Source organism: Miniopterus schreibersii (assembly GCF_964146895.1).
Source record: "Miniopterus schreibersii genome assembly, chromosome: 14".
Lineage (NCBI taxonomy): Eukaryota > Metazoa > Chordata > Mammalia > Chiroptera > Miniopteridae > Miniopterus > Miniopterus schreibersii.
In genome coordinates, this window is record NC_138114.1 from 14,583,723 (window position 1) to 14,610,399 (window position 26,677).

General features: G+C 42.6%; 1 protein-coding gene across 1 annotated transcript in view; it reads right to left on the minus strand.

The window, feature by feature from the left end:
- Positions 1-556: 556 nt before the first annotated feature.
- The window catches only part of LRMDA (leucine rich melanocyte differentiation associated), a 979,155-nt gene continuing 953,034 nt past the window's right edge, over positions 557-26,677 (minus strand). The window contains exons 7-8 of the mRNA XM_081158546.1: positions 19,666-19,747; positions 557-954 (exon numbers count right to left, since the gene is read on the minus strand). Of these exons, the coding sequence (XP_081014672.1) occupies positions 19,668-19,747 (80 nt within the window). The 3' untranslated portion in view covers positions 557-954; positions 19,666-19,667. The remainder of the gene's footprint in view (positions 955-19,665; positions 19,748-26,677) is intronic.

A 26,677-nucleotide genomic window follows, 5' to 3' on the forward strand; every position in this document is an offset into this window, starting at 1 on the left:
CACTGACTATGTAGTTCATTATAGAACAAAGTAATGCCATTTTTTTAAAAAAACATATCTTTAGAGATTCCAGAGAGAGGAAAGGAGAGGGAGAGAGAGATAGAAACATCAATGATGAGAGAGTCATTGATCGAGCCCGCAGCCCGGGCATGTGCCCTGACCAGGAATAGAACCCCGATCGCCTGGATCCTAGGTCGATGCTCAACTGCTGAGCCACGCCCGGCAGGGCAGTAATGCCATTTTTAACACTTTATATTTTCCCTGGAGTTTCTTGTTGCCTTTATTTTATTCTTGAAGTATTTTTAAATATTCTTTAGGCACAGATATCCTCCTGGTTTTTCCTTTGATAATTCTCTTGAGTTAAATCCACTATTTCTTCGTGGCCCCCTTCATGACACTTCCATTGCAGATCACTGCCCAGAATATAATCACATAGGCAACCAAATGCAAAAATAAAAGCCAATGTGTCATTAATTGATATATATCCTCAAGTAGCTTTCTGTGTCAGTTTGGATTAGGTGTAGCTGTATATAATAAAATAATCAACAATAAATGTAACGTAAGCAAGAGGCAACTTTATTTCTCTATTATAGGGAGAAATTTGGCAGTGCAGAGTGGGTGTGGTGGGCTCACATTGTCATCAGAAACACAGTTTCCATCTTTTCATTTCATTATCCTCCTCTGATGGCTTTCATTCTCAAGGAAGCCAAGAAAGTCAAAATGAATGTTGGAGCTCCAGCTACCATGCCTGCAAATCAGAAGAAATAATAAGAAGGAAACAATCGCTCTCTTTTTTGTATATCTTCTGGAAGCCGCTTCACCACACATCCACTATAAACCATGGGACAGAACTTGCTCATATAGCCGATCATAGCTGCAAGGGAGGCAGGGGAATGTAATTTTCTTGAGTTTAGCTGGAATGTGTCTAAGTAAAAACTGTTTTCCATTGCTGACCTAGGAAGAAAAAAAAGAATAGGTCATTGTGGGGAACAGATTTCTCTTTCATGTCTTTAAATATCTTTACTTTGATCTCACATTTGTTCCATATTTTGGCAGAGTATAGAATAATTTTATCAGAACTTTGGAAGTATTTTTCTACCATAAGCTAGCACTCACTATAATGATAGCAGGTTCATTCTTCAGGGGTGTTACACTTACCTGATTATTATTTATTTAGTCTCTGCAGGTGTTTAGTTCTTCATCCTAAATGTTCTGAAATTTTACAATGATTTTTCCATTTATCATTTATCATGTCCTTTAAAATTCAAAATTTTGTCCCCTTATTTCTTTGATTTTTTTTCATTCACTTCCCATATCTTTTCCTTCTATAGCTTCTACTCTTTGATTGTTAGGACTCTTGTGTAAGTCTTATGTCACTTCTTTTCTATCATATTTTTTGTCTTTTATTATTTCCATTCTACTTTACAGAGAAAGGTGTACTGGAAATTTATTTCTTGAAATCCTTCAACCCAACTTTTCTACTGCAGTTTTGTTTTGTTAGGTTATTTTAATCATCAAGTTCTCATTTTTATTCTCCGAATCTTCCCTTTCATAGCATCCTGTGACGCGTGGACGCAGTGTCAGCTTATACGTCTCTGAGGATATCAATAAAGTTAGTTTATTTTTGTGTTTTTTTCTTTATTATTTAATATTTCTATTTCCTTTGAAAACTTTGTTTATGTTAGAATCGATCTCATGTCATATTTTATTATTCAAATATTTAGTGGGTCTTGGCTTTCCATTCATATTTAATAATGAAGACATGTAAGAATGTCAGTTAATATAGCTCATGAAAGAAACTCCCACCACTACAAACATTATGAAGTATTAGACTACACACACACACACACACACACACACACACACGTGCGCGCGCATGCTTGAGCTTAAAAGTAGGAAAGGAAAACCTGCAGCTTTCAAAAATAAAAAGAAAGAAACTCATGGCTAAATATGAAAATTAAAAAAGTGGCCCATAGGGGCATCCAATTTGGTTGTAAAATAAATGCCGAGGGAAGGAGGTTTTAGGGCCAAGGCCCTTGTCAAGCACAATAAACTGACCCTGAGCCCCCAAACAAGGCCCTGAGCCTGGGTGGACATGACGTGGTCTCCAACCAAATGCTCTGAACAATATGTGATAAAAGATTCGTCCGCACAAAACTGGAAGCCCCAGTGCAGGAGGCGGGAGGTACGGAGTTAGAATCCACACTCTACTTCTAGGAAAGAAATTACAAGCAGAAAACAAGCACATCTGCTCTGGAATTGCTGAGGCCCTGTGGGTCTCAGCAAAGGCAAATTTAAATTTGCCGAATGGAATTATCTATAGAATAGAGTATCAAGTGCTATCTGGGAAAAAATGTCAATAAAAAGAGCAAGAGGAGGAGGAAGATTATAAAGAAAAAATTGTAATGAGATTCAGCAGGCATAACACACAGAACAATTAAACCCCATGAACTATATCGGTAATAAACCAAGTTGGAGAAAAAAATGTTTCAAAAAGGCAATCTGGATAAGTTTCTAAAACTAAACGATATAGCTAAAAATTTCCAATTTTGATGCAAATTGAAACCCACAGATCTGAGGAGCACAGCAAACTCCAAACAGAACAAACAGAAACCGCACCGCAGCACGTCACGATGAAGCTGCCGAAAGGCCGTGATCGGGAGGAACCCTTAAAAGCTGGCAGAAAACAGGGGCCCGTCAGAAGGACCACACGCCAGGAGCTCTGCAAGGCAGAGCAGGCGAAGGGACGTATTTAATGTCCTACAAGGAAAAAGCGCCAACCTCCAGCTCTAGGTCAGGTAAAGAGACTCTTCACAAGTGAAGGTAAAATAGGCCGCTTCTAAGAAAGCAAAAGCCGAGAGAGCTTATTGCCAGCGATGCCACACCACGAGAAACACTAAAGGAAGCTTTCGTGCCAAAGAAAGATGTTTCCCAAAACACGAAACAAAACAACCCTCAGATTTATACCTAGAAATAGCACTGAAGATGGTAAATATGGGAATTCCAAAAATATATGTATAAAGCTTTTACCTTATTCTTAATTTTTTTTAAAGATAATTGGTTGTTTAAATAAAAATATACTATGCATTTTATAAATATGTAGAAATAAGACAGGTGACAATGATGGCAGAAAGGGTAATGTGGGGAATGGGTGCTTCCTGCGTGAAGGTAAGACACTGCATGGAAAGCGAGTATTAATTACAGACATGCTGTGGTAATTTGAACAGTATTATTGAAAAGCCTAGAACGAGCACACGTACCAAACAAGAACGTAAGTTGGGATACTAAAGCTACTAAATTAATCATTAAGAAGGCAGAGAAAGACAACATAGAAACAGAGAAAAACAGTATAAATAGAAAGCAAATAGCCAGATGGTAAAATAAAAACCAAGCATGCTGACAATTTTATTACAGGCATATTTTCTAAACACTCCATTGGAAGGCAGAGATTGTTCAACATTTTTAAAAGCAAGAAGCAACTCTATGCTATGAATAGAAAAATATTTAAATACAAAGACACGAGTTAAAACTAAAAGGAAAAAAGAGAAACCATACAAACACTGAACTAGCTATATTAATAACAAAGTAGGTTTCAGGATGAGGAATCTTACCTGAAATATGGCAGGACACTTAAAAATTGAAAATGACAAATGCATCCAGAGTATATAATCATTCTTAACATGTGCCCAGCATCTAATAACAGAGCTTTACAACACATAAAGCAAAACCCACAGACGAAAAGGAAATAGAAAAATTCACAATTGTAGTTGGAGAGTTTAACATTCATCTCTCAGTAATTAACGAATTCGTAAAGGCATAAAAGATGTAAACAAAACTAGAAAGCAGCTTGTGCTGATTGATATTCAGAGGACGGTGAACCACAACAGCAGTAGACGAATTCTTTCCAAGTGCACATACAGCACCCACCACGCTAGGCTAGAAGCTAAGGATCAAAGTCACACAGAGAATCCTTTCTCAGACAGACACACACATTTAATAGGAAATAAATACCAAAAGATAATCTGGAAAATACTCAACTATTTTTAAATTAAACATGGCACTTCTAAATAATCCACAAGTCAAGGAGGACATCACAAAAGACATTATTAAATATTTTTAAAAGAATGGTATAAAAATCATCATGTCAGAAAGTGTGAGGTGAAGCTAAAGCAGTATTTTAAAAAAATTGTATTGCTTTAAATATTTATATCAGAGAAGACAGTTTTAAAATCAATTATCTAAGTTCCCATATCAGCAAACTAAGAAAAGAAAACTGACTTGAAATAAGAGAATGGAGAGTAAAGTAAGAACAAAAGTAAATAAAATGGACATACACACCAGAGAAAAGCCGATGAAACCAAACCTGGTTCTCAGAAAACACGAAAAAATATTAACTAACTCCTAATAAACCCCTGGATCATGGATTAGCAAAGGGCCATTAGTGGGATAAGTAATAAAATGTTAGTAAGGTCCGTAGATTAGAAGTATTGTCCAATGTTAATTTTCTGGTTTTGATAATGATATTGTAGTTATATAAAATATTAACACTGGGGAAGATGGATGAAAGGTACATAGAAACTCTTTGTGCTATATTTTTGACAACTTCTCTGTAAGTCTGAACTTATTTCAAAATGAAAACTTTTTTTAAAAGAGAGAACTGTTTTTGAAAGACTTAAGAAATCAAAAGGGGAAACTGATGATTGGGAAACAGTATTTGTAATACATACATCTGACAAAGACTTGTGTCAAGAATATATAAAGAATTCTTACAACTCAATCTTAAGAAGACACACAGACCAACTAAAAACTTGTAAAATGTTTGAACAGATACTTCACAAAAGAAGAGACATGGATTCCAATATGCACGTGAAAACATGCTCAGAATTACTGATCATCAGGGAAACGCAAATAAAGTCACAATAGAATAGCATCGCATTTAAAATACAATGGCCAAAAATATTACAGGCTGCTCACGTGAAATGCCGGCTTCCATGCGGAGCGACTGAACTCTCATGGATTGCCGTTGGGAGTGTGAACGGGTACAATACGACCTCTTTGAAAATGGTTTAGAAGTTTTAAGCGGAGCCTATTCTTAGCATTTGACCCAGCAATTACACAGGTAAGTATTCACCCCAAAGTAATAAAAATATATATGCACAAAAAGACACGAACAAGGATGTTCGTTGCATTGTTCAAAATACCTCAAGCAATAGTAATCCAAACTGTGGTACTGGCTAAGGACAGACATACGCACTAAGAGATGGAACAGAAAGTCCAGAAATAAACCCTTGCATGCATGGGCAATTGATTTGCAGTAAGAATGAAAGATCTTCCAATGGGGGACAAAAGTCTTTTCAATAATTGGTGCTGGGGAAACTGGATATCCTTATGCAAAAGAATAAAGTTGGAGCATACACTATAGACAAAAGTTAACTGAAAATGGGTCAAAGGCTAGGTTACAAAGCGAAAACTATGAAACATTTAGACAAAAACATTAGGAGGAAATCTTCATGACATCGGATTTGGCAATAATTTATTGGATATGAAACCAAAAGCGTAGGCGACAACAACAAAAATAGATAAACTGGACTTCATCAAAATTTAAAACTTTTGTGAAACAAAAGGCACTGTCAAGGGAGTGAAAAGGCAGCCCAGCGAATGAAAGAAGATACCTGCAAATCGCATATCTGATAAGGGATTAACATACAGAATATATATATAAAGAACTCCTGCAACTCAGAAAATTAAAACAACTCACTTCAAAAATAGACAACGGACTTTAACAGACATTTCCCCATATTTAAATGGCCAAAAGTACAGGAAACGATGCCCAGCAGCACTAGTCATAAGGGAAATGCATATCAAAACCAAAATGAGATACCACTCTATACCGCTAAGTGGGTATTATAAAATAAAAAACTCACAAAGAAAAAAAAAAAGCCCAAATTGGATCCCGTGGATGTCGCGGCTGGAAGTGATGCAGCTACTGCATAAAACAATTCGGCAGATCCTCAAGAAGTGAAACAGAGAATCACCACGCGATCCAGCCGTTCCACCCCTAGGTAGAAACCAAGGGCGCGGGAGCAGGCCCTCACCGGACCGTCTCCCACGTCAAGAGCATCGCTGTTCACGGCAGACGGAAGAGTAAACACAACCCAGACGCCCGCCACGAGGAGCGGACGGCGAGATGTGGGCCGTGCACGCAATGGGCCACCACTCGCCTTTAAAGGAATGAAATTCTTACACCGGCCACAGCTCGGGCCGGCCTGGGAAACAGTCAGCGCAACAAGCCGGACACGGGAGGGTCGATCCTGTATGACTCCACCCGTGGGGAGTACCGAGGACAGGCCGTCCGCAGAGTGGAAAGTGTAACAAAGCTGCCAGGGGCTGGGGGGGGGGGGGGGAAGGGGGGTTTAATTTAATACATGCGGGATTTGCGTGCAGGGCGATGAAGAGTTCCGGACATGGGCAGCCATGAGGTCGCCCAGCACCGTGCATGCATTTCACGCGACTGAAGTACGTACTTTAAAAACGGTCGAAATGGTAAATTTTATGTTGGGTATATTTCACCACAATGAAAGAGTATGGAAAAAAAGTATATATCCCCAAACTTGAAAGAAAGCAAACGTCCACACAGGGTAAAGGGAACACAAATTGTGGTATCTTCATACCTGAGAGCACGGCTCAGTAATAACAACGTGGACAAACCCCCAAAGGTAATACTTAGGAAATGACCCCAGACACGAAATAAGTATATGTTACGTGGCTCCATCTATGCGAAGTTCTGGAAAAAGCAAAACGAATCCATAGCGACAGAAATAAGCCCCCGGCGGAGTAGGGTTGCGGGTCCGACTGTAAAGCAGTGTGAGGGGGCTGTGGGGGCGACGGGACTGTTTTATAGCTGGATGGGCAGTGTGGTCTTACAGGGGTAGGTATCTGGCCCAGCTGGTGACCTCCGGGCTTATCGTGAAGGCATTTATTATGCTTCTGTATGCAACTCGTGCTTCAGTGAAGCTGGTGGAAGGAAGGAAGGAAGAAGGAAGGGAGGGAGGGAGAGAGAGGAAAACGCTGCACAGCCACAGCGATTGGAACAGGGCAGTGCCGACACAAGAAAATATTCTATATGTCGAACAGAACGGACAGTCCAGAAACGGTTCCAAATATATTGACAAGTTTAGCATCGGCAGAGACAATGGAGCAGAACGAAAAGCCGGCCACGCAGTCCAAAAGTTGACTTCTACGCCTGCGTCACACCAACACGCAGTCCGTCCCAGGACTGAACACCTAAATGCGCACGGGGACGTTTCACAGCTTTCAGGAGGAATGCCAGAAGAAGAACTTTCTGATGTTAAGGTATGGAAGAATCTCCTCAGACACATCACAGTCCCCGTACCTCTCCAAATATATATCATAAACATGAAGAAAACGGATCATATCAAAATTATAAATATCCTGCCCCCTAAAGACCACAAATAAAGTTAAAAGGTGGACATCAGAGACTCACGAAAGATACTTGTTAACGCATTAAGGCCGTATCTAGATTACTCAGGGAGTCCCAAGGGTCTTAGGGCGGTTTTTCGCTTTAATCATTTCAAAAGTGCAAGTGCTACTAACTTATATTAACAATATCTGAAAAGTTACCTATTTCTATTTTAAAACATTCATACATTTCTTATGAAAATTCAACATAACTACTCTCTTGGGCCACATTTCACTCTAGTCGATTTCAAACTTCATAGAAACTTCCCTTGGCTGTTGCTCGGTGATGGAAAGAATTGCATGTATAATGTCTGCCTTAAGACCCTCCAGAGACGGAGCTTCTGATGGACACATGACAGACGCTCTGAACAGGACCCCATGAGAGAAAGTCTGATGGAGACAGATCAGGCGACTTAGGGGGCTGAGCAAGGCCTGAGGGGGTGTCATCCAGAAACTGTCCCACCCAAACAATTTAAAATAAAAAATGTACTTTTCAAACCCACAAAAGTGAGTGGAAGAGCATTGTAAATAATCACACTGCCAAGTGATATATCTGTACCCGCGTTGCAGTTAAACTTCTAGAGTCATTAAAGCTTAAAACTAGACTTGGAACACTGCATAATATGCCAACAAAGTTCCAACTAAAATTGCTTATTTTTTTCTCTCCACATTGTTCTATGAGTTGTTTTATATATATTTGAGTCTACATGATGTATATGCATTCGTGATCATATCTTTTTATTTAGTATTTCTTTCAGCAATATTATACTATCTGTATATCAGTCAGGATTCTTCAGAGTAACAGAGCCAATAGGAGATTCCAAATACAGGGTTTTCCAAAACAATGTATACACAGGCTTTGAATAATTATAAAGGCCATGTTTATTAGAATACATTTCATTTCCAAAATTGAGCTATTGTTGAAGTGCATATACATTTTTTTGGAACACCCTGCATATATATGACAAGGAATTGTCTGATGCAATTATGGAGCCTAAGAAGTCCCACGATCTGCCATGTGTGCATTGGAAAGCAGGTGGTGTAATTCGGTCTGAATCGGAAGATCTGAGGACCAGGAGAGCTAATGGTAGACGTCTCAGTTCAAGGGCAGGAGGAGATGAGATGAGATGTCAGAGCTCAAGCACTGAGGCTGGAAAACAGGGCCAAGTTCCACCTTCCTCTGCCTTGGGTTCCATTCAAGCCCTCAGTGGACTGCATGGTGTCCACCCACACTGGGAGGAAAATCTACTTTACCGAGTCCACCAATTCAAATGCTAATCTCACCCAGTGGCACTCCTGGGGACACAGCCAGAAATATTGAACCTGGGCACCCCAAGGCCAGTCAAGTTGACGCATAAAATAACCATCACACCATCCATCTTTGTTCATTAGGGGATGTTACATGAAAAAAAAAAAAAAATTGAATATGCATCCGTTTGTATAAAAAAATGGATTATCTATCTATCTATCTATCTATCTATCTATCTATCTATCTATCTACACACACACACATATGTGTATATGGGTATCTGTATATACACACCAGTTCTAAGGTCTCCTTGGTGGGGAGAAATAGTGCTTTATAATTAGGGGGAGAGGCTAATGTGGAGGTTCAGGTGATAAACAAAAGGCCAATATTTCCCAGTTTTTGCCAAACTGTGTACAAGAGAAAAACAACTTTCACAAGAAGAACTATGGGAATTCCTGCAAAAGCTAAAGGTGAAGGACCAAGATCAGTGGACCCTCACAGGTAACACGTAGCCTTCAGTAATGAGCTCGCCACCAGCCACAGATTAGTGTTTTCAGCTGTAGATTAAACCAGTGTTGAGTGTTGACAGGACTGAGGATTTTTAAGTATACATCACATAAGTTATGTTCAAATGCCCCCGCCCCAATCTTCCCCTAGGTGTGTGAGCTCAGGCAGGGGCGGGATGACAGTGGCCTGAAGTGGAATTTCTTACCCAAGGCAACTGGAGACATCAAAGGAGTGAGGGAAGCAAAGGGCTGGGGAGAAGTGTCCAGGCCCCATGCCGAAGAGCTCGCCAGGGGGAACGTCCAGAAGCTACTAAAGCTAAATGAGAACGAACGGCCAGAAGGAGAAGCGGCGCCACAGCCAGGCATACAGCGAGCACGCAGGGTCGGAGAGACACCGAGAGATGGAACATGCTGGAAGCAAGAAGGCGGAGGGGGCTTCTGAGTAACCACCTAGGAACCGTGCTGGCCTAGCCTCCAATACGGACTGAGCACAGGGCTTGCTGGCTCTCGTGCTGTAAGGACAGAAGTGACCAGAACAGGGGAGTACAGGGCTGCGCTGGGCCTGGGAGCCCAGGCAAAAGGAAACACTTTTTTATTTAACACTGGATGTCTTGTTCATCATGCCTTTTTTGCATTCATTTTGAATATTTAAGATACTGCATTAAAGTATCATCTATCCTGGTCCCTTGGCGTCTCTGTGCCCACTCGCGATCACGCCCAAGGCGAGTCTCACTTGCCCGCTCTAGTGTGGCCCTGGCAGAGACAGAAGCCAGGGGACATGTGCAGTCCACGCCTTCTGACTATGCCGGCTTCATAAAGCAAGAGAAGGGACATGAGTGGTTATTATCAAATAAAACTACGACCCCGAAGAACACCGCCCGTGGCGTATACACAACACTGACACGGCGAACCACGGTGTGGGAAGCAGCGACCGCGTGGTGACCTATTCTGGGGTCCCCTGGCTGGGCCTGTTTCACGGCGGTCATCTTCAGACACTCTCCTGATCCAAGAATGAGACTGAGGCTGATCACCTAAAATATTTTCAAAGCTCCTTTTAGAAAACACCTCCAGAGCTTGCAGTTCGCCATATAATTATTCACACTTGGGTAGCACTTTATTTTGCAAAGCACTTTGGTACACATTATATCTCACCAAATCACTGAATTCCAAGTTTGGAGAGACACTGGTGACCCCCGCCCGTCTTCAGGGGGGTTAGTCTCAGCTGCCTTTGGACGGTTTCCGTTTCCTCCCTTACCAGGCCCCAAAACAGAAGACCAGAGATGTGAGCAAAGTGAGGAGCAGAGCAGAGCAGAAAGAGAGCCCAGTCTCTGGACTCCGGTGGCGCCCTTCTCAACCATCCACGAAGATGGAATTTCCCCAAATTTTCAATGTAACTAATTATCGCAGCAGTGAAAGGTGGAAATCAGGATGTGGGATTTCCAGGCTATTCGTTCTGTTATTACAGTATGCTAAGTGTCCACATAAAGTCTTCAAACATCTTAAATCATAGAAAGTATTTTTAATTTGAAGGTAGCTTAGATTGATTTATAGTGTGCTTTAAAAAAAAAACATTCCAGGGAATGAATTGGGTCACAGAGCTACATAAGGCCATTTTTCCTTTGTTTACACGAAGCTTTATTTAATGAATGGTTTGTAAAAGAGTTTTAAAGTTTGTTCCAAAAGACAAGTTTCAAAAATGTTTTGACAAATATCTCCACCGGGGGGAAGAACATGGACTCTGGACCTGGACAGCCTGAGTTAAATTTTGGGGTCCATATCTACTGTCTGTATGTGACCCCATCTGCAGTACTGAGCCTTTCAGGCTTTAGTTTCCTTGTTTTCAAAGAGGGGACAAGAGCACCTACTGGATGGGGCTGTTGGACAATTAAATTAGTTAATACATGCAAACAGTTTTTACAGCAGTTGTGCAAGTGATAATTATCATTACCTAACTAGATCCATGAATTCTGTGCTCCACTTTTAACAGAAAAAAAAAATTCATTATTTTGTACTCAGCAAACAGAATTTGAGAAGGCTTGGATACTAAGTTACACGGTTAAAATAAGTTGGTTCTATCAGTGCTGGATAAAATAACTTAAAGTCTGAGAAGAGTTAGTTTTATGAATAATGTTACTGTGCTTTTCTCTCCAAATCTTGCTATAATTTTATATAACTTGTAGTTATCATGATATAGAAATGTTATAATAAAGATTAGGCTTTTGTTTGAAAAATTTTAACTGAATGAAAGAGAAGAGCCTCCACCTGCGCACATTCAGCCTCTGGTACAGAAGGCCTGTGTGTGTCCACAACCAACCACACAGCCTGCTGGTGGCATAGATGTCACTGGAGAAGAGGGCCCTGGAAGGCTGACCCAGCATCTCAAGTCCATCCGAGGTCGAGGTGCCTCTCATCTTGTCTTTCTGCTTCTTGACATTCATTCCCCTTTCCCGTTTCAATCTTACCCCATTTTCCTTGCCTCCTGCATCCACATTGCTCACTGTCCTGCAAATGAACAAGGTAGTTTGTTTGCTTGGTCCCGATTATAAAATAAAGGGGGTGGAGACTTTTCAAATGAAAATTCCTTTGATGAAAGAGACTCATCCGGTTTACTGTGCAACAGCATGTCGGTAAACATAGCCTAGCAGACCTCTGTGAATTGGAACCATTCTTTCATTCATTCATAAAATAGTTACAGGGGCACCCTTCAGCCTCAGAACACAACAAGTCCTTCCTTTGTTTGGACAATACATGACAAAACCAAGAAATATGTAATACGTCCAGTGGTGATAAGTGCAACAGAGGAAAACAAAGCGAGGTAAGTGGAGTGAGTGGTGGTGAGGGGCTGCTACTTTAGGCTGTGTGGTCTGAGAAGGCTCTCTGCCGAGGTGACATCTGAGCAGAGACCTGAATGGCAGGTAGTGTGCTCATTGTAGACGAGTGTGGCTGGAGCAGAGTGAGGGGAGAGTGGTAGGAAATAATATTTGCATTAATTTTTGCTTCAATCTCACAGCTATTGGAACACCGATTTCTCTAGAGCAGATTGTATAGGGCCATGTAGGATCTTGTAAGGACTCTGGTTTTTATTCCAAGTGAGATGGGAAACCCCTGGTGGGAAACAGTTAGGGGACCCAATCATTGGGAAGTGATTTAACGTTTTTAAAGGATTGCACTGGCTCTCCCATTAAGAATAGGCTACAGAAAGGCAAGAGTACAATCAGGAGACTGAAAGGATTATGTAGCCAGAATGAATCTTCCAGGTGAGAAAGGATGCAGCTTGGGTCAAGAGTATCCATAATCTTACACACAGGTTAGATTATGGATACTCTTAGAATCGCCTTCTCGCTGTCATTTCTGGGCCTTAATCCATGCAGTTCTTTGGTGCAATCCCTAATTTAGGGCCCATCACAGCACATAATAATTATTTGTGTATGTATTAGTCTCTTACACATAGAAATTGTCCCAAAGTAGGGCATCCTCTCATTCCTCTCGTATTTCTAATTTCTAGCATACTGATAGTGGCCCAAAAATATTTGTGGAGTCAGTGCATGAGTGTACATCCTTAAAGACACAGATAAGCATAGGTTTTAAAGAAGGTTTCAAAACCAGAGAGGACAACCTGGATCATGGGATTGCTGAAAAATATTTCTAGAGGAATCAGTGGCCCAGTACTAGCAGCAGTGAATCAAAATTGAATGCATGCGTTAGAGTTTTTAATTACTTAGAGCCGCTTTGCATCCATAAGGGTCCTTGGATATATTACAGCTACTTTCTTGATGACTACAGTTTAATAAAATGCCAATAGCGGTGCCTGAATAAATGTTGATATCACAAAATAATTTATATGTTTATAATATGCATATGTGCTGGGTACATGTGTGCACAAATAAAACAGCATAAGAAGGCTATAATAACAATACCCACTAAAGTAGCCCATGGACCAAACTAAGTAAAAAAGCACTGTAAAATCCATTTTAATATATGACAAGCCAATATTGTGTATCTATATCATACATGCAAATATTCATAAGTGTAAACCTATTGGCCTTGCCTAATAAGTTGGAACTGAGATTTTATTTTATTTTGTCACTTAAATGTAATTTGCTAAGCAGTACTTAAACCTAGTTTGTAAAGATATGCACACTGACTCTTTTCGCACATTCTTAGAACTTCAAGGAGTGTACTGACCATTAAGTCCACACATTTTACACTATAATGCGATCCTTTGAAGATGGGTCATCTGAGTGGGCATACCAAAGAAAGCTTTACAAAAGGGGCGGGGATTGAAAGGGTTGCCTTTGGAGGCATCCCTACGTTCACCGTGTTAGAGGAACATAGAGAAACCCATGCGAATACACAACGTGGACTGTGCGTATGTTGTAGCTCTGCAGACAACAGTCACTTTCTGGAAGACAGTGTTTGTATACTAATGAGGAAATATGGATTCTGAGAATGAATGTAAACAATTAGGGAGATATAATCAATGAACAAAAGTTGGTTTTATATAGTAACTCTCTGAGATAACTCATGTACCTATCTTTCTTTGGGTATCAAGGACATGTCTTGAAACAAAATTGCCGTACGCTGTGCTTTGAACAATGAGCTTGTTGTGTTCAAATTAGGTTTCAAAGGTCTAAAAAGGGGGAAAGGTTGCACCAAAGCTAGAATAATCAATCGATGACTATGAAAGGCAGGCACAAAATAAGTATTGATTAATTGGTATGAAACATACACATTTTTCTATGTAACATGGCAACAGGAATAAAAATGACTTATTATGAAGTTCTTAGAAAAGTCAGAAAATTATTTACAGCATCAGTAATAAGAATTCTCAGATCCTGAAATCACATACACACACACACACACGCACGCACACACTTTTCAGGCTGTTCGTGAGGACTTGACAGCATTTTTTGATGAGCCAAATCACTAGAAGATTTTGTAGCTGTCACAGTCATTATTTTATCTAAGTTACAGTAAGTCCAGAAAAGCTGTTTCTATCATAATCACAGCCTGAAAAACTTTAGATATGGGGTGAAGGTTAGAATACATTTTATAAAGAAAGATTAAATTAAATAGTAATAACATAAAAATTAAAACAACATGCTATACCTGGGTGTTAAATTCATTTAAATCTTATTTCAAAATGGAACTTATTTTAAAGTACTACTTAATTATCATTATTTAAACCATGATTTAATAAATGCAACCATTGGGAATGGAAAATGTATATGACTCCTTAGCTATTTCAAGACTCCACCACTGAATGTTCTGAATATTGTGGTTAAGCTCACCACAAAGCGCCCTTGCCCCTTTTATCAAATACTCAAGTTAGAAAGTTAGTGTCTACAGGAAATTATCCCCAGTGCCTCCAAATTCACTTCTATTTCTAAGATTGAAGAAATTATTCCAATAGAGAGAAGGAAACATTGATTTAATGTAATTGATGTGACAGAGCATAAACATTAATTATTTATGGAATACTCTGTAGGCTAATTTAGGTTATCCAGTTGAACTTTGATGTTATACACACCTCCCATGAGTTGAGTTTTTTCATTTACTGCCTGCAGGTTGGGATGGTCAAATCCTACCGCCAGCATCTTCAGCCCCACATCGAGGCCTTCATCATTTTCCTTAAATATCTTTGCTTTTGTGTCATCTTGTCAAGGCACCCGTCTTCTCTGAGCTCAATAAATATATGAAGGCTTGACATGAATTTGAAAGTATTTTCTCTCCTTGATCAAACTGGCCAGACAACAAATTTTCCCTTATCTTGCAGCTGTTCCAGCAGCTTGGGGACCTACCTTAGGGACACTGTTTTTTGTCTGTGGAATATTAGGCACAAGCCATAGTCCTATGTAGCCATCCCACATATGACCATTTATTCCCACAGTGCTTTGTGATCCATCTTCTCCACACTGTTTAATTGTCTTGGGCAGAAAATCTTGTGAAACATTACTAAGAGGTGGCACTCCTCACTGATATCAAAGACCATTCCATTTTGAGGAGAAAATATTGCTAAATACCATTTTAGTTCTCAATATCGGCAACCCTCCTTATTGGCAGAAAACTGTCCTTTGCCTTCATTTCTCATTGTTCCCTCAGCTCCCTACTTATCTCCACCCACTGAGCCCAACTTCAATCCTGCTCCCAGCTCTGCTTCATGCTCTCCTTTGGCATAATTCAATTTATTACTATTTTTATTGCCCTACTTTAGTAACTTACCCCCGTATATTCCATTCTTAGAATTTTCTCTTTCCTTCCTTCCTTCCTTCCTTCCTTCCTTCCTTCCTTCCTTCCTTCCTTCCTTCCTTCCTTCCTTCCTTCCTTCCTTCCTCCCTCCCTCCCTCCCTCCCTCCCTCCCCCCCCCCCAGTTAATTCTCACCAGAGCATATTTTTTCTATTGATTTTTAGAGAGAGTGGAAGGGCAGGGGCGGGGGAGAGACATCGATGTGTGAGAGGCACATTGATTGGTTGCCTCCTGCAGGTGCCAGGACAAGGGCCTGAGACTGAGCCTGCAGCCCAGGTATGTGCCCCTGACCAGGAATGGAGCCCAGGACCCTCAGGTGCAGGGGCCACTGAGCCACGTGGGCCAGGGCTCGCTTCTTTCTCAGCAAAACTCCCTGTCCTAGGTTGCCTGTTCTCCAGGCCACATTCCATGCTACTTTAGAAAAATTAGCATATGTTAATATGTACAAATAATATAATTTATTACCTATGCACAAAGTGACAAAGTAGCATTTAGGATTATAGGTACCCAAGGGACAACCACTGATGCTGGAAAGTTTCAGTAAACTCGTAGGAGGGCAGTATCTTTGGACAGGCGGCTGTGCTTTCGTGCTCTCCAAACCCCCCAAGTGTTGGCTGGTGCATTGGGAGCAGCGTCCAGTGCTCCACCCAGGGCCGGCGGTTTGTCACAGACACGTAACCACCATGGGCTGTGCTGCTCTGGTTTCCTTCCCCTTCCCAGGTCTTGGTCACAGTCCTTTCCAACATGGTCTCTGGGCAAGTGAGAAAGAGCAGACGCCAGCAAGGGTGACAGCCTTCTTCGGTGAAGGCTTCCTCTCGGGGCCACCACTGGGAGGAGCAGCTGGCGACAGCGACAGAGAATCAGCTGCGATGGGTGCTCAGCGCGGGACAGCCTCGGGGGCCCGCTGTCCACCTGGCGCGGGGCAGGCGCCTCCCGCCCACGGGACCCTGTACCGTTTGGGTGGAAAGAGCCCTGTGCGGTGCTCTTGGTCTGCAGATCAGCAAAGAGAAAGGCGGCCAAGTTAACCTCCTAGAGGGAGCAAGAAAGACATTTCTCCTGAAAATAGACGAGATGGGTCTCTGATGGAAACTCTCCCCACCAACACGCACACACACAGAAGCACACACACGCAGAGACAAAACAAAGAAAGAGATCCAAGGGAAAAGCCTTCGCCCAGAGCCTGTGGCTCGCTTTCTTTATTGCTGAGCACACACGAGTGCGTGAAAAGGCACCGCAGCCTGACCGAGCGGTGATCTCCTCTAATGCGCCTCCGTTTACAGCCGCAAACAGATGGGCGCTTTATGAGCGAGGCTGGTAAAAGTAAAAGCAAATGATTGTAATCGTTGTACTTTTAATAAGATTCCCCACCATCTCCAACATTATTCCCCGAGGAACAAATTGTTCTATAAAGTTTCCTTACTTAGGGAGAAGACAGTCCGCCCTGACTTCGCCGAGGTGACAGAGGACGCGAGGACGCAGGGCGCGCTCAAGTCAGATCAGGGTCTCGGGGGGAGAGCTCAGGGACACCATGATCCCCAAAGAAAATGCCCGGGGGAACAGGGTGGAAAAGCAGCCAGATCGAGGGTAGAAAAGGGGTATGAAGTATGTATGAGCTTCGATTGAACTTATTACCTTCTAATTCTCTACTTTGTAAAACAAGGTTTGGGGAATTCCTATGGATTTAAGATAAGCACAGAATATTGCTTCCTTTTCTGCCAGGGCAGACCAATAACTCCAGCCCAGCGAATCTTGCTTAACAAACAACCCAACACTAATTCATTACCATTATTCCTTTTTAAGGGAAACAAAACTCACAAGAATCCTATCATTAAGATGAATATACTGTAGTGATGGCCTTTACGTAAATTATAATTAAAGCTAATCTTAATTAAAGTTACTACACCGTTTTGGAAGAAAATAAACAACCCAAAGAGAGGAAACAATGCGGTCAATAACTCACTCCAAAAATATTTTTTGCCTCCAAAGCTCTCATTGAGGGAGACATTCCTGCGTATGATACAAATGGTTCTGACATTAAGAAAAGTAAACAAGTAAGAAAAATAAAGATGGAAAAATTCTGTGGTCAGTTCACAAGTGCTTTTATATTGTTTGAGGCAGGGTTAAAGCATTTTATAGAGACAAGGATATATGTGCCGCTAGATTGGATATGACATTGGACTAGTCTAGCTGCCCTTGCACAGAACTCTGGCTGCCCATAATATGCCATGGACAAAACAAAGAACTAGGGTGGGACCTAATGCAGCTAATATAAAGCATTATCCCTATGCTGTTTTATAGATCAAAACGAAAAAAGGTACTTGACTCTGGGTATTAATGGATTTGAGAAATAAAGGCAAACATTCACTATCCCCTCTTAATAGGCTTGAGGGTTTTAAATAGCTGATTACCGAAGGTTATATAATCTACAGGAGGGACTCCTGCCAGGCCCAATGCGAGTCATTCAGGGACTGCAATGACTCAGGAGGCCAGAGTCCATGTCAATGGGCTAGAACTGAGAAAAATAGATTCTTCTTGGGTATTTCAGGGATTCTGACTCTCCAAACAGTTTCACAATAGCAACTCTCTAGTTATTTTGTACCTAACTTGGAGGGATTCTCTTTCAGGTTTTGCTGTCCTCAAACTAACCTACTACCGGGAGGTCCAGGACAATGAACATCGGGTCTAAATAGAAGAAGCGCAAAATAAATGCTGTTGTGTCGAGAGCAACCAGTCTTTCAAATATCTTCCAGAGTGACTTTATATGTGCACCAATATATTAAATGACATTAAAGCCCACCCAGCCAGTCTGAAACATTAGTGCTGGAATATAGTCAAAGATACACAAAGGCTGACTCAGAAACTATGGATTTCATTTCTGAGAGGTCCTGAGAACAAGACAAAATTAAAAGGATTTATGCCTTCTATTAAAGATTGTTTGGTCTGGTAGATGCTTTCTTCAGTCTTCCCTTCCTTTTTATCTTCTGACCCTCCACTCTATCTTTTATCACCTTACTACCTTTAGATAGCACCCAAAGGCCCAGGCAGTGTGGCTCAGTTGGTTGAGTGTCGTCCCATGTACCAAAAGTTTGCCGGCTTGATTCCTGGTCAGAGCCCATGTCTGGGCTGCTGGCTCGATCCCCAGTAGGGGGCATGCAGGAGTCAGCCGGTGGGTCAATGTTTCTCTCTCACATCAACGTCTCTTTCTCTTTCTCCCTCTCCCTTCCTCTCTCTCTAAAAATCAATAAAAACATTTTAAAATACATAAACAAATAGAATAAGTAGCACCCAGAGGAGCAAGCTAGCTTCAAACATAGTGGGCAGTGTGGTTAGAAATGAATGAGTGAATGAATAAATGAATGAATGAAAAAATATTCAAAGTCCCTGGTATACCCAGAGCCTAAGCTGAAAAAGATACCTGACACTGCCGAGTACTCAGGGCAAGAAATGGATTTAGACATGAACAAAACAAGATAAAGTCCATGCTTTTGTAGTCAGGGATTTAGGGAAAGGTAGTTACTCCAATTCAGACAACATGAAGCTGGCCTTAAATGAGTTGCCTGGCTAGGAACATATACCTTCTTCTATCTGAAAAACTGTAAACCAAAACACATTGCCTGTGATAAAGATACTAAAGAATGGGGGGGGGGGCACGCAGAATATAAGACATTAAGATTTAAGAGGAATAAAAGAGAGTGGGCTTCCTCAAGACTGTGACTATTTCACTAAAAATAAACCTGCAGCACGATGTATCAGAGGGATCTCTACTCAATAGGCAAGCTGAAGACACAGTGTCTCTCACTTGATTACAGCCACTGAGCATGCTCAGGGGGCCCCAGGTGTGACCTCTGCTCCCTTGTGAGCAGCGCAGGGCCAGGCAATCTATCATGGTGTTCCTCCTGTCAGCCCTGGTGCTTCCCCGCTGCTGTCTGTCACCCTGGTGGATGAGACCTGCTTAAGGGCAATCATGTCAATCTCTATGTGACCACTCAGTCTAAGGCAGAAAGATGATGTTGACAGGCCTGGCAAAGTCAGCAGAAGGTACCAAGGGCCGAAATCATAGTCTCTCCATGGAGATGCAGTGTGGGCCATTGTCTTTTTTCTTCATTTTTTTTTTTTTTTTCTTTATTTCTGCTTTCCCTTTTTCTTAAATTCTCGTGACATGGGCTAAGGCCTAGAGAACTTGCCTTTAGAGCTGGTCGTCTCGGATAAACCTGTTGCCCTCCGAGTTTTTCCCGTAGTAGACATAACGACACTTCCCCAGGACACCTGAAAATAGAAGGAAACGCGTCATTACAAACCACAGTTCTAGCAAGAAACAAACAGGTGCTGCAGAGCAGAAACACACAACACAGTCACAGATCCAAGGGGTGGCAGCAGAAGGGTTAGGTCCCAGAGGGAAGGACCCTACCTTCTTGTCTTCAGAGTTGACATTCAAATAGAATGTCAGCAGAGCACAGGCCCCCGGGAGTAACATGGTTCCCACATGATGTCTCTTCCACATTTCAGAGACTTTTCTAGTTTGGCCAATTACTCCTCAAAATAAAGCATAACCCTCTCCTCTCTCCAGGTTCCCTTAGAATTTCTAAAAATGGAAAATTAAGAGTTTAAAGATGGATGCAGCCCAAGCAAAAGAGGCGGAACAATCTTCCCAGAATGTGACTATTTTCAAGTCCTCTGTCATGAATCAATATTGTTAACTTCCAAAGAGACCCTTCCATTCCCAGGAGGCATCAAGCACATAGATGATTAAGGAGAGCGGTGGAGTTGACAAAATGCCACATGGAAAGTAATAAGAGCCTCTATATTCACAGGTTCCTTCTCACAGGCGTACCGAGCTGTGTTCTTGGGTTGGAATGCATTTGATTTTCATTTTCAGTTTTATTTTAAATAACTATTTGGCTCCATATACGGCTTTCCTTTCATTCAAGGAAATTGGAAGAGGAGTTCACTATGGAAAATACCCTTAGAATAGGGTTAAACCTTTTATTCAACTAAATATTTATTCTACATACCCATAAGAAGTCACCTGCCACAGTTATTATAAAAGCTTTGTAGGATGATTAAGAAAAAATAAAGTTTTCCCAAGAAAAATATAACTGCAATTTGCTTTTTGCCACCTTGTTTTTTCTTCTAATTTTAGAAAAACTTAAAATTCAGCTTCACCGAGTTGTCTTATTACTAGTAGCACTTGTGTCTCTGATGTGCGCATAACCAGAAACGGAGACAGTAAATGTCCACAAAACATTATTTCACCAGCCACAAACCGACCTATAAAAATAGCTACCTATAGGTATGATTTTCCTCTATCAGTTCGATGGTAGGAAACCAACAATCACCATAGTGTTCATTTGGGATAAATTAGCACTTGAAATTATCCAGGCTCTTCACGTCAGAAGTTCTAAGCAGTAGATATTCTTGTGATTGTACAAGAGATATTTCTCCACTGCAAAACTTTAAACCTTCTTCTAAAATAAGGATTAAAAATGACTCTTAGAAACTTCTAAGGACAGGACAGATGCTCCTGGGCTCGAATGGCTCGGACAAAGTTGGGAATTGCTGGTCACAGAATCTGAGAGTTGGCAATAGGGAGAGGATGATACTGTCCCATGGCCTCCAGACTGGCCTCGGGCATGCTCTCATACTTCCATTTTCTGCCATGTTCCCATGAGCAAATTTGCTGTGGGCCACACTTTCCCCTTGGCCATATTTTCTCCCTGACCCCCCCATCCCCAATTTCTGATTTTGAATTTTGGTCTGGTGCCTGGAAACACTAAGCTTGGATGAAACCTCCCTGAATCCTTTCTTTGGGCCTACACTATTCTTTTAGCTGTTGGCATTGAACTATTTTCTTTACCTGGCTGAATTGTGTTGCATGCACCTGGCATTGGATTGACATTGCCACCAATGCCCGGAACCTGTCTCCAGGCTTAGCTGGTTAGAGTCTGTTCCAGGAACAGCATCCCCCACAGGCCTGGGTGGGAGTGTCTCAGGTATTTCTGAAAATCCTCAAGGGCCTTCCTTAAAAGTAATTGATTCAAATACACCCATGACGAATCGGAAAGAATGAGGCTGAGAGATGTTCATTTCTTTCTACAGCACCAGGGCAGCATGCATTTTTAGAGGAAGAAACGGATAGTGCTGTCAGATATCATAAAGAGCACAGTCTTTCTCTTGAGTAAAAGAGTGCAAGGCAGGCACACCCATACCCACTAGTGAGTGCATTCATTCTTTCCTGCAAACTTTCCAGTGCATTCAGATCGAATATCTTTTCTCTACCCTCTCTCCATGGCAAACCTCAACTCCAGGCCTCACCTAGATGAAACCTGGACCTCAGATGCCATCCTCGAAATGGGCTGTGTGCTCCTGGAACATGGCCCTAATGTGGAGGAAAGGGACATGTCCTGAGCCACGTTTCCCAGTCCTTCTCTCTGGTTGGCACTGATAAAAGTCCTTTTCAGGGGCTGCCTTCTTCCTTTCGGCCTGGAAGCAAGATGTTTATAGACATCCTGGCGAGAGAGGGCTGTCTGATGAATGCAGGAGACCGCAGTGAGGTGTCAGAGCTTGGAAAACGAGGCAAGGACATGAGGTATTAATATTGTCAATGATCTCTTGACGGGAAAACAGATACCACACTCACTGTCAGATTTAAATAGACGTCAAGTGCATTAATGACAAAAGGGCAGACTTCAAACAAAGGGGCTGTGTGGCGGGGAGCAGAGCTGGTCTCAGTGCGGGCAATACCCTCATCTGAAAAGACACTGTCAGGGCATGAGACAGGCCCGGGATTGTGTGTGGTGACAGAAAACAGAGATGCTGACAGAGATATCGGTGCCACATTATGCCAAGGATATTCTAACGCTGCCTGTGGCTCTAACAAAAGCTGACATCACTCCCCATCACTGGGGTCTTCTCCGGGCTCCTGCAGATTTCTCCCCAGATGCCATTACAGAACTCTGTCGCTCTAAAGTTTCTGGCAGCCTGCTCTGTCTGAGCGCTGGGGTCAAGGGGCCTAAGGCTAACCTCAGTGAATCTGAATTTGGACTTCGCAGGAGGAGCCCGCTCACCGCCCCCTGATATCCTGGCTACTCCAGGTGATCAGAGTGCCAGCGTGTGAGGAGCTGTCGCCTTGAATAACATCCCTAAAGGGAAGGCGCTCAGTCTGCGGGCTGCCCCGGGACAGCACGGGGACCGTCTGGTAGCAGGAGATTAAACCCAGCTGCTGCTGCTCCTCGGGAAGGAAGGTGGTCGGGCCAGTGACAGTCAAACCCAGGCTGGTATTTGAAAACTTGAACCGCCTACGATTACGAAAGTGCCATCACTCCGAGACTCCTACCCAACTGAGCTCACAGCGGGGAAGCGATTACCCCCCCAAATGGAACTTTTGTGCTCAGTAAATAAATAAATAAATACAATTGACAAAGAAGAAACTAAAACCACAGCCCCATATGCGGCCGTAGCACTTTATTTATCACCAAGGTTATTTGTAACATAAGAGGATCTGCTCATAAATTAAGGGGGGTGGTGGCTTGTGTCCCTCTCCCTGCTCTCCCCATGGCCCTCCCCCTCCTGTCAGGCCAACTGCCTGAAACAGTGAGGATGACCGAGGGAACAGTCTGCTGGCAAAGGCATTTTGTCAGGGAGGCGCCGGGGCTGGACTTCGGGAACCCGCTGTCATAACTCAGTAGGCGGTAGTTTCCACGTACGTCTGCAGTGCATTCGCTTGTTTGTATCGCCTCGAAACCCAGTGTCTGGGGACCGGAGGGGCGACAACACTTAATGGCATAGGTAGTGTTTTTGATTCTTGGGGGAGAAATTAATTGGCCATAATAAGCGAAACCAACTTGCCATGCATCAGGCCGACCTGTAGCTGTCGGTACGTGATTTTTTTTCGGGGGCCCTAAAAAAAATGACAGTGTGTTGTCTCCTGGGAAATCCTCTCCTGCCAAATGAGACTCCTAATTTTTCTTAAGTAGCCAGCTCTGCCATCGCCATAACTTCTTAAAACTATAATTATGGGGAAAAAATGTTTTGGGAAGAATCTGTTTTAAAGAGGTCCTTTATCTTTTAAATGCTTTCCTCCCTCTGGGATGAATGTTCTAATTATGCAGGTTAAGTTATGACCTTGGAGCTGCCTGAGAGGGTGGGAATCAGAGTCTCTCGGATGCAAGGCTGTGAGGGTAGGAATGGTGCTGGAGACTTTGCTGGGGGAGACCCTGGAGTGTGCTGGAAGGAAGTCCTGGCCACCCATGCAGAGTCCAGCAAAGACCCAGGACTCCCTGATCTCCTGGAGGGTCCTGCATGCCCAGTTGCATCTCTACCGTCTGTTTAGTAAGGAGAGGTGGGGGTGATATGCAGGGAAAGCCATCTCTGCCCCTAACAGTTATGTGACCATGTATACCTCCCTCTTCCTTCCTGAGCTAGTTTCTTTTTGTGAAGTGGGGTGAAGGGCCAGATAATCTCTGAGGTTCATTTTAGTTTTGAAATAGATGAATTAATATTTTCCAGTGCTTCCCTTATGAAGATGAGATGTCAGGTCCAATACTGCCCGATGTAGGAGGCACATCCAGTGATTAATTCATCAAAGATTTAATTTGGACAAAATCAGTTCTTGAAACCCATCCAGCGCAGAGTCTGTCCCATAGCATATAGAAGGGGAGCTCTGCTGGATCTCAAAACCCCCAACAAAGGAGTTTCCACTAACTTTCCTGTGGCCTGTATTTCACACTGTGAGCTGAGAAGTACATACCACTAGCTAGCCTGTGTCCTGCTGGCTTCGACTCGAATCTCATAACTCCATATGCAACAAAACTAAAGACTGAATATCAGAGTAAGTGGTTTACCATGTGCATTGTAGTTGTGAAAAAATAATAGTCTTTACTCTTACAAACATATATACACTAATTTGCTGGTGCAGCAGAGATTGGACCAACAAATCTGTATTTGTAAAATAATGTATCAATTTTATTATTATTACTAATGTTAGTTATGGTAGTCACCATTTTAAATGCTCTTATCACCAACATTTGTAAGTGTAGCTGTGTAACGACAAGCGGACTGTAATCTGTTGTGTGATCCTAGGCGCTTACAATTAGCCAGTGCTACGGAACAGGCAAGGAACAGGGCTGCTCATGGACCCCTGTTCTGCAGTCTGTGTGAGTAAGGGAAGGAACTAGACTCTTCACGGCCCCTGAAAACAGAGATGACCGTGCTGGGAAGAGGTGACAGAGAGGAAAAAAGTATCCAGAGTCTTTCTGGTTCATTGTGGAAGGTTCTAGAACTATGCTTCCATGTGACACTATACATTCCCATTTGCCTGTCACCTCTGCAATACTCACTCCTGCCCAATTCCTAATACCCAGTGCCTGAAACAGTACTTGGTACAGAGGACGTGTTCAGCGAACGTTTGTGGAGCAGATAAATTAGTACCATTAAAATTGTTATCTAAATACGATTTAAACAAAATCCACAATGTTAGGAACTTCAATTGCTGACCACTCATACTTGAACCTCTGGTAAGACTGCAGACGTTTGAAATGCTTTAGAGACATCCAGATTCAATAGTTGCCTCCTGGAAGAAGGGGACAAAGTAGCAGCAGGCAGCAGCTTCAGGTCCTAACAGGGGTGCTGTTTTCACGCTGAACGCTTTTCTCCCAGGAAAACAAAGTAACCGGGCGTCTGGCTGGAAAGACAGACACGCACGGAAGGCTGTCATCAGCCTCAGCGGCTGTAAGCGGCGCCCGCAGGCAGGCCGCTCCCCAGGGCGCGCAGCGCTGGCTTTGTCCGGTGCAGCTGCGAGTAACCCGGGCCTGGGTGGAATAAACGCCTGGCTCACGGTCTGGGAAGTGGCTGGAGCGGCGCCCCGAGGTCGGCGGTGTGACGAGCTACGGGCTCGCCGTGGAGATGGCACAGGATTCGCAGAGCCTGCAGAATTACAGGCGCCCGGCGCCCACCCTCCTTCGGTGTAGGCTACTCGAATGCCAAGGCCCAAGGAGAAGAGGAGGGGCTTTGGAAGCTCCTGTAGGGAAGGGTGGCTTGGGAGAGGCTTTTGTGCAAGGAGAACAAGCCATGCTCCACGCCAGGCTCGGCCAAGGTGCCTCGGGCTGGGAGTAAGAGGGGGGCAGGCTCTCCACCTGACCCCAGACAGGGTGGAGGAGGCAGAGGAGAAGTGCCGCTTCCTCCCCTCACCAGCTGAGTGGCACTGCAGGCGAGGGCCTCAGTTTATAACCCGCATCCTGGGGTGGAATGGGACGGCACGGTCGTGCAATGCTTGCTAACCCCCCAAACGTCCTCCCCGCGGACCAGGGGGCACACTGTCCTTGCTAAATCCTGCAGTGACCACTTCAAGCAGTGCTGCCTAAGGGACATTTCCTAGTCCCTCAAATGAGTACCCTCTTTTGAACTCTTACTATACAAAACAACCCCATGAGGAGTATTCCGGCCCTGCCAGGCCGACTGGTAATTCACACTGGTGGGCATTTGAATTCTGTCACCTTGACCCCTTTGGCTTGAGGCTTATGAATATAAACATGTAAACTAGCCTGGTAATTTGTCTTTCAGAAAGCATTAATTATTCAGAACAAGCTCCATTTAGCCAATTTAATTCCTTAATTTTTATTTATTTATTTATTTATTTCTATCCCCCCTCCCCGTGTTCTACCTTCCCCCACCCCCCTTTTCCTCTGGTAATTACCATGCCGTTGTCTGTGTTTATGTAATTCCTTAATTTTTAAATTCAATCAAACCATACTCTATTATTTAACCTTTTCATTTTTATGTTATTGAATTTATTTTTAATAGAATCAATTTTTCCATGTAATTTTTACATTAAGGTTAAACTCCACAATCGGCATTTGCCAAATATCAAATTTCACTGATTATCTTCTGAATCTCTCTGAGTGTGTGTTTTACAAAGTCACATTTCCTTGAGTAAAATTTTGCAGATCTAAGTTGTGACTGGAAGACCGAGTCCTCTATTGAAGCTTAGTCCGCTCCTTTTATTGTGTGTTATTTTGGCTCATTTCGATTTTGTTTTGTTTTCATTATTTCTACCAAGGTGATTTCCTCCCCATGAATTTGTGCTGTTTTCAATATACCAGCAAAAGACAAATCTGGGTCAGTTTTTCCTCCATAATAAATCGCATTATATGCATGTTTAGTTGCTGTCAGTTTTATTGCAGGTCGATTATATTTACCAGC